The sequence below is a fragment of the Leptodactylus fuscus genome, chromosome 4 (assembly GCF_031893055.1).
Source record: "Leptodactylus fuscus isolate aLepFus1 chromosome 4, aLepFus1.hap2, whole genome shotgun sequence".
Classification (NCBI taxonomy): domain Eukaryota; kingdom Metazoa; phylum Chordata; class Amphibia; order Anura; family Leptodactylidae; genus Leptodactylus; species Leptodactylus fuscus.
This window is the reverse complement of record NC_134268.1, coordinates 38,599,137-38,612,814: the sequence shown is the minus strand read 5'-3', so window position 1 is coordinate 38,612,814 and position 13,678 is coordinate 38,599,137. Positions and strand designations below refer to the sequence as shown.

Here is a 13,678-nt window from a genome sequence, read left to right as displayed (position 1 = left end):
AAACACCCTGGCACCCCTCCATTGCTTGTACTCCGTATGTCCTCCTCCTCCAGACACTCTGTACCACCCATATATTCAGCATTCTCGCTCCAGGCTGTTGAAATCCTGTGCATGTGCAGCACGCTCATGTAGTTCTCAGGGGAACTGAACATACTGAGAGATCGTACTGCGCATGTGCACCTGTAGCTCAGTTCCCCCTGAGAACTGCACGAGTGTGTTGTGCATACGCAGTACGGTTGCTCAGTATGCTCAGATCCCCTGAGAACTACACGAGCGTGCTGCACATGCGCAGTACGGTCATGCAATTCTCTAAAACAAAATGGCGCTCGGGCATGCACATTAATGCTCACAACGTAGTGTTACTGTGCATGCACAGGATTTCAACCGCCCAGAGCCAGAATGCTGAATATATGGGCGGTACAGAGGGTCTGCAGAAGGAGGGCATATTAAGTACAAACAGCGGAGGGGCATTTCAGAGGTTTGCTCGCTGGCCCTGGGGAACACCCAGGGTGTTTGCTGAGCCTCATTTGCATAAACTATTTACATATTTTTACAAGAACTGGGGGGTCTTTGGCAGAACTGGAGGAAGCCCCTGAATAGCCTTGTTAAAGGCTATTCAGGCATATGCTTACCTCAATATGACTTTTCTAAATGAGAGAATCCCTTTAAAGGAGTTATCCCGTTATGGACACTTTCAGTCCCCCATCCTCCTGATCACTGGGGAACCCTCAATTGGACCCTCAGCAATGGGACACTTATCCCCTGTCCTTTGGATAGGGGATAAGTGTCCATAACAGGACAACCCCTTTAACTGTTTATGTCCCAGGTACATGAATATTGTAACAACTATTACTGTCCGCGTGCGAGGATACTCCAGAGATCATCTATGAGACTGACGATTTTATTACTCTGATGTCTTCCACAGTGTTTCCATTCAGAGACTTTCTAATGAATCCCGATTTATCATCTATGAATTTTGGGAAAGCAGTAACACATGGAAGAAGTGAGTTTACATTGTTAGCCTGCGAGACTTCTCTTGTCGTGAGTATGTCACATGTGGCAAATGCTTGCAGAAAGTTACACACTCAAAAATCAGTTCCATTGATCTGATGGGTTTTTTGTTGTTTTCCTTTTGTGGTAAGAACATGGTTTTATGCAAGACCAACTTAGATGAAAGGGAAAGTAGCAAAAGAATTTTGCTACAATTTTTTTTTTTTTTTATTCAAAGATTTTTCTCTATTTTTCAATATGACAAAAAAGCGAGACAAACAAAAACATGCGCTATACATAGCGATTAAGCGAATATAAAAACATAAACAGGAACATAGGTAATACAAATTCTGCAGTGCGTAAGAGTAAGCAATCGGGAAAAGAATACTTCAATGAAGAAGTAAGCAAGATCAATAAGTCACCTAAAAGACAAATCCAGTGTGAACAGAGACATATCATTCTATAGGCTGTGTACAAGTACATATTGTAAAGGAAGACACATTAAGGAGCAAGAATTTTGCTACAAATTTGCTGCATGCGAATTCACCATTAAAGGGTTTTTCCTACCTCGCCTGCTCACCAACCTCCATGCTGTGTGTTCTGTTCACTTCCTGGTTTTCTCGGTACATTGGTGGGCGGGGTTTCACTTGCTCTGCTATCTCTCTTCATAGGAGTACATGTTTGCAGTCAGTAATGAGGGATGGTTGTAAATAAATTAGCACCGTATCACTGGAAGATGCACAATATGAAGCTGATGTAGCAGAGCTGGATTTGATAGGTGATGAGAATCCAAAATTTACATGCTACAGGAACAAGAGTCAGCTTGCAATAAACTCAGTTTTAGGTCTGTGTTTATATACAGAAGTAACAGACTCCCTGTCTCAGCCCTTATCTGCAAAATTCAATTAGCAGACCCAGTAACTGGAAGAGGGATATAAACAGCTCAAAAATACAAGCTGCTCCAAGCACTCAGCTCCCCTCCTCTCCTGAGAGCAGGAAGCTACATCACTTGTCTTGGGCGGAGAGATAAACCGCTCCAAGCACTCAGCTCCCCCTCCCTCCTGAGAGCAGGGAGCTACGTCACTTGTCCTGTGCGGAGAGATAAACAGATCTGAGCACTCGGCTCCCCTCCTCTCCTGAGAACAGGGAGCTATGTTACTTGTCCTGGGTGGAGAGATAAACAGCTCCGGGCACTCAGCTTCCCCTCCCTCCTGAAGGCAGGGAGCTACGTCCCTTGTCCTGGGCGGAGAGATAAGATCATCCCCAGGTCCGTGGTTATGGAAACACAGTATAAACAATGACATGAATCATCTCAGATAGCGGCCAAACAAAGCAGTTTTGCTGAAGCAATGTATTTAGGAAAAGTCTTGAATCCACATAAGCTAGCAGTATAGATAGGATCCTTGAGATGGGACAACCTCTTTAGGCTGAGGCTCCACGTTGCGGAAACGCAGCTTTTTTTGTTGCAGTTTTTTGAGCCAAAGCCAGGAGTGGATTGAGCAGAAGACAGAAGTATAAGAGCGTCCTATATATTACGCATTCCTTTAGAAGTCATTCTTGGCTTAGGCTCCAAAAACCGCAACAAAATCTGCAACAAAAAAAGCATACAATTCCTTTGTGTCACCAGATGACCAGCTTTATAAAATGTAATTGTGACCGGAAAGTAAAATGTAATTTGATTATTAGCATCAGAAAACTCTGATAGGACATCATGTATGAAGAATCAGTCATAGAACAGACCCTGACCTTTTAACAAATCTACAGCATGTTAGTGGTCATACGGAGATGAATCTGATTACACGATCAGGCTACACAGTCTGTATGTAGTCTGCAGCCATAGCAATGCACAGACCTGCAAAGGAACTGTAGACACAAAATAGCTAGATATATTTTATGTCATAAGATTTTTTATATTTGATATCATTTAGACTGGAAAAGTATACAAAGCTATGTGTGAACATACACAGAGGGACAGGATGCTCTGTGTAATTCTCCATCTACCCCAAATATGGCAGCCTATAGATAAGACTATTAAAGGCAATGCTTAATATAATCATTCTCCATAGAACCAGCTCTTGTCATACACCCACAATCCTCTAATACCTGAGAACAGCCACCAATGCCCCCCCCCCAGCCGCAGAGTAATACAAAGAGTTAATTTGTGAATATTTGTCTTCATAAATGACCCAAATGTGGAGTAAGAACCTAATATGCGGATAATAACCGTCTGTTGTTTACACAGCCACCTCCAAGCCAATTACAGCAAGACATTTCAGAGGAGTAATGTGGATTTCCTGGAAACTCCAGAACTGATGACAACGATGCTCGTACCTGGTACGTATAATTATCATCACCGCATTGCTACGCCGCCAGCCCTGCCGCAGCCCTCCTCCCCGGAGACACCGCCACTCAGAGCAGAGATCACGTTCCTTCATTTTATTCTAAAGCCTTCAGGAAAAATCTATAGTTTTCTTTCTACTTGAGGAATATCTAGTTGTTCCGAATGGATCCTTCAGTTCACTACTGGGTGCACCATGTATTATAATAAGAAAGAAGCGAGAGACACCTTCAGTAGACAGAGCCACAATCCAGCAACAAACCCAAAGTGGCCAACGGCTGCAAGATATCTTGGCTAAGCTTGAGGAATTACCTTCATATTTACTATAACGCGAGTGTCTGACTGGCGTAGATTGGAGATCCGGCGCTAGAATCACTAAGAGGTCAGAGGCTTTTACTAATACTGGCGACTCGTCCGCCTGCCGGGAATAATAATAATACATTTTATTTATATAGCGCCAACATACTCTGCAGCGCTGTACAATTTTTAGGGTTTAAATACAGACAAAAAAAGATACATTACAAAGAAATAGTCACTTCACACAATGGGGCTGAGGGCCCTGCTCGCAAGAGCTTACAATCTATGAGGAAGAGGGGGTGACACAAGAGGTAGCAGGGGCGACATTAGAGGTCACATTGCTTATACCAGGGATAGGGATTGGGAACCTTCAGCTCTGCAGTTGCTGTGAAACTACAACTCCCAGCATGCTCCATTCACTTCCATGGGAGTTCCAAGAACAGCAGAGCGAGTATGCATGCTGGGAGTTGTGCCGTACGTTCCCTACCCCTGGCTTATACAGTGGTATCAATTAAAATTGGCATAAGAATGTCTAGTCCTAGTAAACTCTCCCCAATCTCTTGTGTGGGATTTACAGTGCTTGCATTTGTGTGTAACCTTCTCTTTACATTTCATTCCTTTCCTCCATAGCTTCATGGTGGGTCCTCAATAACAACTAGAAGTGTACAGCGCCGCCACCGTGCAGTGATGAGGATATTATCTGACATCATACATGGAGAAATCCGCCCTATTGCATCTTCCCTTGTGTATCTTTTAGACAGATGGTATGACTGCCGTGTACAGGTGTATGAGTGGAACATCAACCGTTACATGATACATACAAAATTCCCGTAACCAAGACACTGAATTCTAAATGAAACCCACAAGAGTCTGACCCCCTGAATACACCTTCGGGTCTACTACAACTTCAAAATTCAGAGGTTTATTCTCTCTCATAGCCAGTAGTAACATGGATGCAGGGATTCCGGGTACTCGTTTTTATCGTTTTCACTGTAAGTGAAACCTCTTTGAGACAACTACCCAAAATTGCATTAAAAATGGTCTTCCAGGGGGTGGTTAATATGAAAAACCCATGGATCCCTTAGACTCTAACGGGGTCGGTGTGGTTTCTGTGTCAAACATGTGAAAAGTCCTACAAGCAGCACTTTACTCTCTGCATGTTTTGTGGGGAAACCAAACAGACTCCATTATAGTCTATGGGGTCTGCAGGTTTCCTTTAGGTAACCATTTTTAATGCGTATAGGTGTCCGTCCGGGGGTCCACAAGCAGAACCAGGCCTTAAAGGAAAACTTCAACCACATGTGGGTGGAAGCTCAGGTTTGACTGAAGTGTAGCACAATCTTCCCCGCAGTCCCTTTATTCAGGCAGTACATGTGATATATTTATATAGACACTTTTTGTGCCACTTGTATAAACAGGTCTATTAGTCATCCCCTTCTAGACTCACGTAGGGGGCGCCCACACTACCGTCGGTGACTGTCATTAGTGTCCGTGGCTATTGTCAGTTACAAGATTTTAGCATTGGACACTAGCTGAACTATCAGTAATCCGTTAAAATTTCCATTCATTTCAATGGGATTTTATCTTGCGTCCATTTACACACAATCTGTCAGACGCCGTTTTTTTTCCAGCGGACAAAAAAAATCCTACCTACAGGACTTTGGTGTCTGTTTAGAAAACAGATTCTTAAAGGATAGAGATGAGCGAGTACCAATCGAAACGGCACGCACCCATAGAAATGAATGGAGCCGGCCGGCACGTGGACGGGGCCGACGTCCTGCTGCTTAACCCCCTGTGTGCCGGCTGCGTCCATTTATTCCTATGGGTGTGTACCATTTCGAATAGTACTCGCTCATCTCTATTGATGGACAGTAAGTCTCTGTTATTTTTTTAACATTGCAGTCTATGGGCATCAGACTTATAACGGACAGTAACTGATAGCCGAGAAAATCTCTTAAACGTGAAAATCTCTAGAATTTGAGTGTATGCGCCCAGTTAGAGGAGCCGTCACCTCTCCATACATATCTGCTTTAGTACATAACTGTATTCCTCAGAATATACCAATCTGGAGCATCGGAGCTGGGCGCTTTACAGTTCGCTCTTATTGCTATTAGAAATCGATGAATAAATTGACAGCTGGGTGTTACCCATTGGGGGAGTCTTTACACAATCTGACACTATTCAATTAGAACCGACAGTACCAGATTGTGCAGGGACACACCCCTTTGACAATGGAGAATAGTAATACCCAGTTGTCTATTTATAAATTCCAAGGAGGCATAATGTCAAATTTTTAAATTTTTTTAACTCCTATAGAAATGAATGGAAAAGTTGGCCAGCGTATTTTGAGGCGGATTCTGCTACAAAAAAACACCTGCAGAGGCAGCAGAATTGTTATTGTATGGGGGTACATGGCACGTCAGGAGAGATGACAGGTCCTCTATAAGGTTGATCACCCTGATAACCTTCTATACAGGTCTATATTGCTGGGTGGGGATCAGATCAGTCATCTGTGATGTTACACATCTTCCTATATGACGATTATCTCGCGACTTCCGTATCTGCGGTAAGACATATCATTGATGGTCAGTGTAACAATAATCCCACCATACAGACCATTCTAATGAGCCGTCCTACATCTCAGCGCTGTACCTTATATTATTGTACCAGAGTAATTCCTATCATCACTTATATATTTAACTTTGTGCCAATCTTTAATAAAGTCTCTTCTGTTCTGTGATTTGTGAGGCTTTCACTTTTCTGTAATGTGTCCTTCATTTATTCACATTCTGTCAGCCAAAAGAAAATGTATATAATTATATGGAAAGTGAAGCAAGAAAGCACAACATGCCCAAAACGTGCGGCCATGCTATAGCAAAAATATGTCTAATGGAAAAAAGTGCATGTATGGCCGTCTCTCCATGGTAATCCCTCCTGGCTGCAGCAGTCAACAGGAGTCGGGCGGGGGTGGTACTACATTGTCCAATAGGACAAGACCCCAAATGTCTATATGACATGTCTATGGCAGGAAAATCCCCTTTAAGGAGGACCTTTTACCACCTCCACCTAATCAAGCTCTTTTCAGCATTTAAAAGGTCCCTCTCTACTGAATCCGCCACTTCGGAGCAATCGGAGCTAGTTTCGGTGTCTGACATGTTAGCTAGACTCTCCAATGCCAAATGGGTGGTGTCTACCTTACACTGTCTGCCTCTGATTGGAGCCTTGAGTCACACACCCCCTTGCCTGCTCCTGTTTGACACCACCCACTTGGCATTGGAGAGTCTAGTCTAGCACTAATTGTAGGATGCAGAGAGCTTGAGTTAAGAAAGTGAAAGTTCTCCAGCAATTCTTCTCTTTATCCATTAATGGGTTCCTGCCTTCTGACTTCAGCACAGATTGTCATGGAATGATATTGAGCTTCATTTCTTCCTCTTAGACCAGTGATATTGAATGGAAGGGGCAGATTTGCAATACTGAGTACCATCACTATACAGAGTATAGCTTGCAGAGGCCACAGCAATTAATAATATAGTTCTAGACAACCCTGTTAAACGGGCTCTATCAGCAAAATGTTGCTGTATGAGTGCCACATATGCGTGAATAGGCTTTAAAAAGTCTATCCAGGCACCACTAATCTAATTTTAAACCCCCCTCCTGTTTTAAAATAAAACCATAAAAACATATATGTAAATCATACCTATCGTGCATGCTGGGCGGTGATTCACGATCCGACATCATCTTCTGGCACGTCTACCTCTTCTTGCAGCGACGTCCTCTGGTCCTGGCTCTTCCAGTATGACGACTTCAAATCTTGCGCCTGTGTAGTAGTGCTTCCCACCGGAGCACTACTGCGTAGGCTTCGGCGCCATTTTTAGCAATGGCAGTTCGCGAGTGTACTGCGCATGCGCAGTATGCTCATGAAGTTGTTAGGGGAACTGAGCATCTTGAGCGCCGAAGTCTGCGCAGTAGCGCTCCGGAGGGAAGCACTACTACGCAGGAGCGGGATTTGAAGCCATCATGCCGGAAGAAGAGGACGCTGAAGGCGTGGAAGAGCCAGGACCAGCGGGTGTCGCTGCAAGAAAAAAAGAAGAGGTAGGCGTGCCAGAAGATGACATTGGATTGTGCACAACCGCCCACCGTGCATGTTCAGGTATGATTTACATATATGTTTTTATAGTTTTATTTTAAAACGGGTGGGGGGTTTAAAATAAGATTAGTGGTGCCTGAATAGACTTTTTAAAGGCTATTCACGCATATGTGGGTCTCATACAGCAAAATTTTGCTATAGTGCCCCTTTAACCCCCCCCCCTTCAATTCTGGATGAGCCTTGCTTGGGTAAAGTGCATTAGAGTTCACCCTCAGTAAGACACAACCAGGGAAATTGTCACTTTAAACATATCTGCGGAATATTAACTTTAAAAGAAGACCAAGATCCTATCTGTAGCCCACATAGATTTAGTGAGATCACTGGTTGAAGCGGAGCTGCATATACTCGCACTCTCACTTTAAGCAATGCATAGAACACGAGCAGCGGACAGCGCAGGGAGAGGAGAAGGATTGTATTATTCTCTTGTCCACTTCAGATAACCCCAGGGGAGGAGGTAAACACCAAACTGAAATAAATGCAGAGCCTGACGGGCGACCCTAAGAAGTCACTGCATGGTCAAGGCTATTAATCTATGTAATATTGGTTGGTTCCGTAATCTCCATATATACTGGTTTACAAGTGACTTTGAAGATTTGTTACAGTTTTAGGCCTAACAGAGAATACTTATAATTTTAAGGGAGCCTGTCCCTAGAACCCAACGCAGGCACGGATTCACAAGAGGAAACACTGCTTGCTTCAAGTGACCCAAACCTATCTGTGAGACTGGGCTGATATGCGTGGTTCTGGGGACACACTCCCTTTAAGAATAGAAAATGAATTAACATGAAAATGAATTAAAATTCAGTCTGACGCCAAAGACAAACATGAAGAAGATGGAAGTTATCAATTTGAAGATCTTCAGATTTGCTAGCCAGCCAGGCCTTGCTTTTAATAAGCATCCAAATAACTCTCTAGCTGGAGGATACGACATGGGACACAGATATCTTTGCCGAGAGCCGCTCAACAAGCCATTCAATCATATGCAAGATGTTTTTCCTGCATCCTGTTATATTGCTCTGCGACTTCTGTATCCAGCGAGGAAAGTAATGACACAAACAACTGGCGGTGAGAGCGCCCCAACAATTATAGCGCCACTTCTCAGAAATGAAGGGAACACAAACACGGTCATATTTCTTATGAAAACACTTCTATTCTTATCTATCAGGCTACTTTGCTCCTCTCACCCTTTAGCCAGTCTGTTACTAGTGGAGCCCTCATACAGAAAGAAGACGGACTGTCAGCTGCACACATATATCTATGGGAATGTTCACATGGCAAAATTTGGAATAGATTTTGAGAAAGTCTGCCTCACCACCAGTCCCAGGTTTTGGTAGGATTCTGCCCGGATTGCATGTCCATGATGCAACCGTCCAATCAATGATGGCATCAATCCCATCATTATTACCAATTTTACTGTCAAATCAAAGTGCCATTGATTGGATCAAAAAATACTGAAATTTCTAACTTATTTTGGCAGACTAAAGTTTGCCATGAGTCGCCATGGACTAACCTTTGTGGTACTTTCATGTCCAACTGGCAGCCGAAATCAGCCACTTTAATCGATGGAAACCAAATGTGTCTGGCCAGATTCAGAAGTACCGTATATACTCGAGTATAAGCCGAATTTTTCAGCACAGTTTTTGTGCTGAAAAAGCCTCCCTCGGCTTATACTCGAATCAAGCAAAAAAAAAAAAAATATATATATATATACAGTGGGGCAAAAAAGTGCACTCAAAATCTCACGATACATGGCCCCATTCATTCTTTCATGTACCCAGATCAGTCGTCCTGGCCCCTTTGCAGAGAAACAGCCCCAAAGCATGATGTTTCCACCCCCATGCTTTACAGTAGGTATGGTGTTTGATGGATGCAACTCAGTATTCTTTTTCCTCCAAACACGAAAAGTTGTGTTTCTACCAAACAGTTCCAGTTTGGTTTCATCAGACCATAGGACATTCTCCCAATACTCTTCTGGATCATCCAAATGCTCTCTAGCAAACTTCAGACGGGCCCGGACATGTACTGGCTTAAGCAGTGGGACACGTCTGGCACTGCAGGATCTGAGTCCCTGGTGGCGTACTGTGTTACTGATGGTAGGCTTTGTTACATTGCTCCCAGCTCTCTGCAGTTCATTCACTAGGTCCCCCCGCGTTGTTCTGGGATTTTTGCTCACCGTTCTTGTGATCATTTTGACCCCACGGGGTGAGATTTTGCGTGGAGCCCCAGATCGAGGGAGATTATCAGTGGTCCTGTATGTCTTCCATTTTCTAATTATTGCTCCCACAGTTGATTTCTTCAATCCAAGCTGATTGCCTATTGCAGATTCAGTCTTCCCAGCCTGGTGCAGGGCTACAATTTTGTTTCTGGTGTCCTTTGACAGCGCTTTGGTCTTCACCATAGTGGAGTTTGGAGTCTGACTGTTTGAGGGTGTGCACAGGTGTCTTTTTATTGTGATAACAAGTTTAAACAGGTGCCATTACTACAGGTAATGAGTGGAGGAAAGAGGAGACTCTTAAAGAAGAAGTTACAGGTCTGTGAGAGCCAGAAAACTTGATTGTTTGTAGGTGACCAAATACTTATTTTCCACCATAATTTGCAAATAAATTCTTACAAAATCATACAATGTGATTTTCTGGATTTGTTTTCTCATTTTGTCTCTCATAGTTGAGGTCTACCTATGATGTAAATTACAGACGCCTCTCATCTTTTTAAGTGGTGGAACTTGCACTATTGGTGACTGACTAAATACTTTTTTGCCCCAATATATATATATATATATATATATATATATATATATATATATATATTTTATTTTTTTTTTTGGGGGGGGGTGTCTATGACCAGCCACAATAGTAATGTATAGAATCTCCCATAAATTAGTGAAAAAAAAGAGAAACTTTAAAAAAATAAAATTTGTAAATCCCTTCTTTCCTTAGAATACATATAAAAGTATAAAATGACTGTGAGACACAAACACATTAGGTATCCCTGTGTCTGAAAGTGTCTGAGTGCCCAGTCTACTGAATATAGGGGATTTGCAGTGCTCCTGTTCCGTTGGAACAACTTTTATTGTTGTCCAAGTAAAAAGTTACATCGTAACTCAAAAGATTAGTTGCATAAGGCCAAATCATAGAAAACCAATATGGCTAAAACGGTACAGAATGCAATGAGGGATAAAAAGGAAGCATTTAAAGTACTAACACAAGAGAGTAGCGACACAGCATTAAAAAGGAGAAAAATAAAGTGTGCAAAACACAAATAAAAGAGGCGAAGATTGAGGCTGAGAGAAAAATTGCCAAGAAAAGTAAAAGTAATCCAAAATTATTCTTCAATTACATAAATCATAAGAGAATAAAAACTGACAATGTGGGCGCTCTCAAAAATAATCTGGGTGTAATGGTGGAGGAGGATGAGGAAAAAGCACAAGTACCGTATTTTTCGGACTATAAGACGCACCCAGGTTTTAGAGGAGAAAAATAGGGAAAAAAAATTTTCAGGCAAAAAATGGTAAAATATTTAATATATGGGAGTTGTAGTTTTGGAACAGCTGCAAGGCCACATTGACAGGTGACCCTGCAGCTGTACGGGGATGTATAGGGCGTTTTTTTTTGTGGGGCCAGGTGTAGACCGGGCATACACAGGGATACCTAATGTATATGTTTCACAGTAATGTTATACTTTTATATGTATTCTAGGGAAAGGAGGTGAACTTTTATTTATTTTTTATTATATTTTTTTTAAGTGTTTTTTTTTTTTTTTACTATTTTATTCCCCCCCGGGGGCTTGAACCTGCAATCATTTGATTGCAAGTCCCATAGACGGCAATACAAGTGTATTGCCGTCTATGGGAGATTCTATACATTACTATCGCGGAGTGTCATAGACCAGCCGCGATAGTAATATATATCTAAGACAGGCCTCGGAGCCTTCATTAGGCTCCCAGCTGTCATTGGAACAGGTCGGCTCCTGCGGCCTCGCCGTGCAGGAGCCGGCCTGCATCACTACAGGTATGGGGCCGGTGGGGACCGGCCCCGGGGCGAACTGACTGCCGGGACCTGCGGAGGAGGAGTGGGTTTGCAGCATGGCCGCGCTACTGCCACCGCTGGTTTTCTTCAGCGGCAGTAGCGCGGCAATCCGCAGGCCCCGGCAGCTAAGACACTCCCCGGCATCTGCTGTAATAGGCCGGCGGATGCCGGGGAGTGTCTTAGCTGCCGGGGCCTGCAGTATTGTCACACTTCTGCCGCTGAAGAAAACCAGCGGTGGCAGTAGCGCGGCAATCTGCAGGCCCCGGCAGCTAAGACACTCCCCGGCATCCGCCGGTCTATTACAGCCGGGGAGTGTCTTAGCTGCCGGGGCCTGCGGATTGCCGCGCTACTGCCGCTGAAGAAAACCAGCGGTGGCAGTAGCGCGGCCATGCTGCAAACCCACATTCAGACTATAAGACGCACCCTCATTTTCCTCCGAAATTTAGGGGAAAAAAAGTGCGTCTTATAGTCCGAAAAATACGGTACTAAATGCCTTCTTCTCTACAGTGTTTACACAAGAAAATCCTTTGGCTAGCAACATGATTAGGGGTAATGTTTATTCTCAATTAAATGTCACCCAGGAAGAAGTGCGGCGCCGCCTGCAAAACACTAAAATAGAGAAATCGCCTGGTCCAGATGGTATACACCCCCGAGTTCTGACGGAATTAAGCATGGTCATAGATAGACCCTTGTTTCTAATATTTAAGGATTCAGTAATGACTGGGTCTGTTCCACAGGATTGGCGAATAGCAAATGTGGTGCCAATTTTCAAAAAGAGGTGTAAAAGTGAACCTGGAAACTATAGGCCAGTAAGTTTAACTTCTGTGGTGGGAAAGATATTTGAGGGCTTTCTAAGAGATGCTATCCTGGAGTATCTCAATGTAAATAATCTTATAACACCCAATCAGCATGGGTTTATGAGGAATCGGTCCGGTCAGACTAATCTGATCAGCTTCTATGAGGAGGTCAGTTGAAGACTGGACATGGGTAATGCAGTAGACGTGGTGTACCTGGACATGGGTAATGCAGTAGACGTGGTGTACCTGGACATGGGTAATGCAGTAGACGTGGTGTACCTGGACATGGGTAATGCAGTAGACGTGGTGTACCTGGACATGGGTAATGCAGTAGACGTGGTGTACCTGGACATGGGTAATGCAGTAGACGTGGTGTACCTGGACATGGGTAATGCAGTAGACGTGGTGTACCTGGACATGGGTAATGCAGTAGACGTGGTGTACCTGGACATGGGTAATGCAGTAGACGTGGTGTACCTGGACATGGGTAATGCAGTAGACGTGGTGTACCTGGACATGGGTAATGCAGTAGACGTGGTGTACCTGGACATGGGTAATGCAGTAGACGTGGTGTATCTGGACATGGGTGATGCAGTGGACGTGGTGTATCTGGACATGGGTAATGCAGTAGACGTGGTGTACCTGGACATGGGTAATGCAGTAGACGTGGTGTATCTGGACATGGGTGATGCAGTGGACGTGGTGTATCTGGACATGGGTAATGCAGTAGACGTGGTGTACCTGGACATGGGTAATGCAGTAGACGTGGTGTACCTGGACTTTTCAAAGGCTTTTGATACTGTTCCACATAAACGGTTGGTATGCAAAATGAGAATGTTGGGACTGGAGGAAAACATATGCATTTGGGTTAGCAACTGGCTCACTGATAGGAAACAGAGGGTACTTGTTAATGGTAAATATTCAGACTGGGTCACAGTCACCAGTGGGGTGCCGCAAGGGTCAGTACTAGGTCCTCTCTTGTTTAATATCTTTATTAATGACCTGGTAGAGGGTTTACAGATTTGCAGATGATACTAAACTTTGTAAGGTAATTAATAATGAGGAGGATAGTAGAATATTACAA

The 13,678-nt window shown here is 43.6% G+C and overlaps 1 protein-coding gene across 1 annotated transcript in view; it reads left to right on the top strand.

The window, feature by feature from the left end:
- Positions 1–4,480, top strand: part of NECAB1 (N-terminal EF-hand calcium binding protein 1) — a 115,946-nt gene extending 111,466 nt beyond the window's left edge. The window contains exons 11-13 of the mRNA XM_075270333.1: positions 926–1,003; positions 3,233–3,324; positions 4,256–4,480. Coding sequence (XP_075126434.1) covers positions 926–1,003; positions 3,233–3,324; positions 4,256–4,284 — 199 coding nt within the window. The 3' untranslated portion in view covers positions 4,285–4,480. The remainder of the gene's footprint in view (positions 1–925; positions 1,004–3,232; positions 3,325–4,255) is intronic.
- Positions 4,481–13,678: the final 9,198 nt, after the last annotated feature.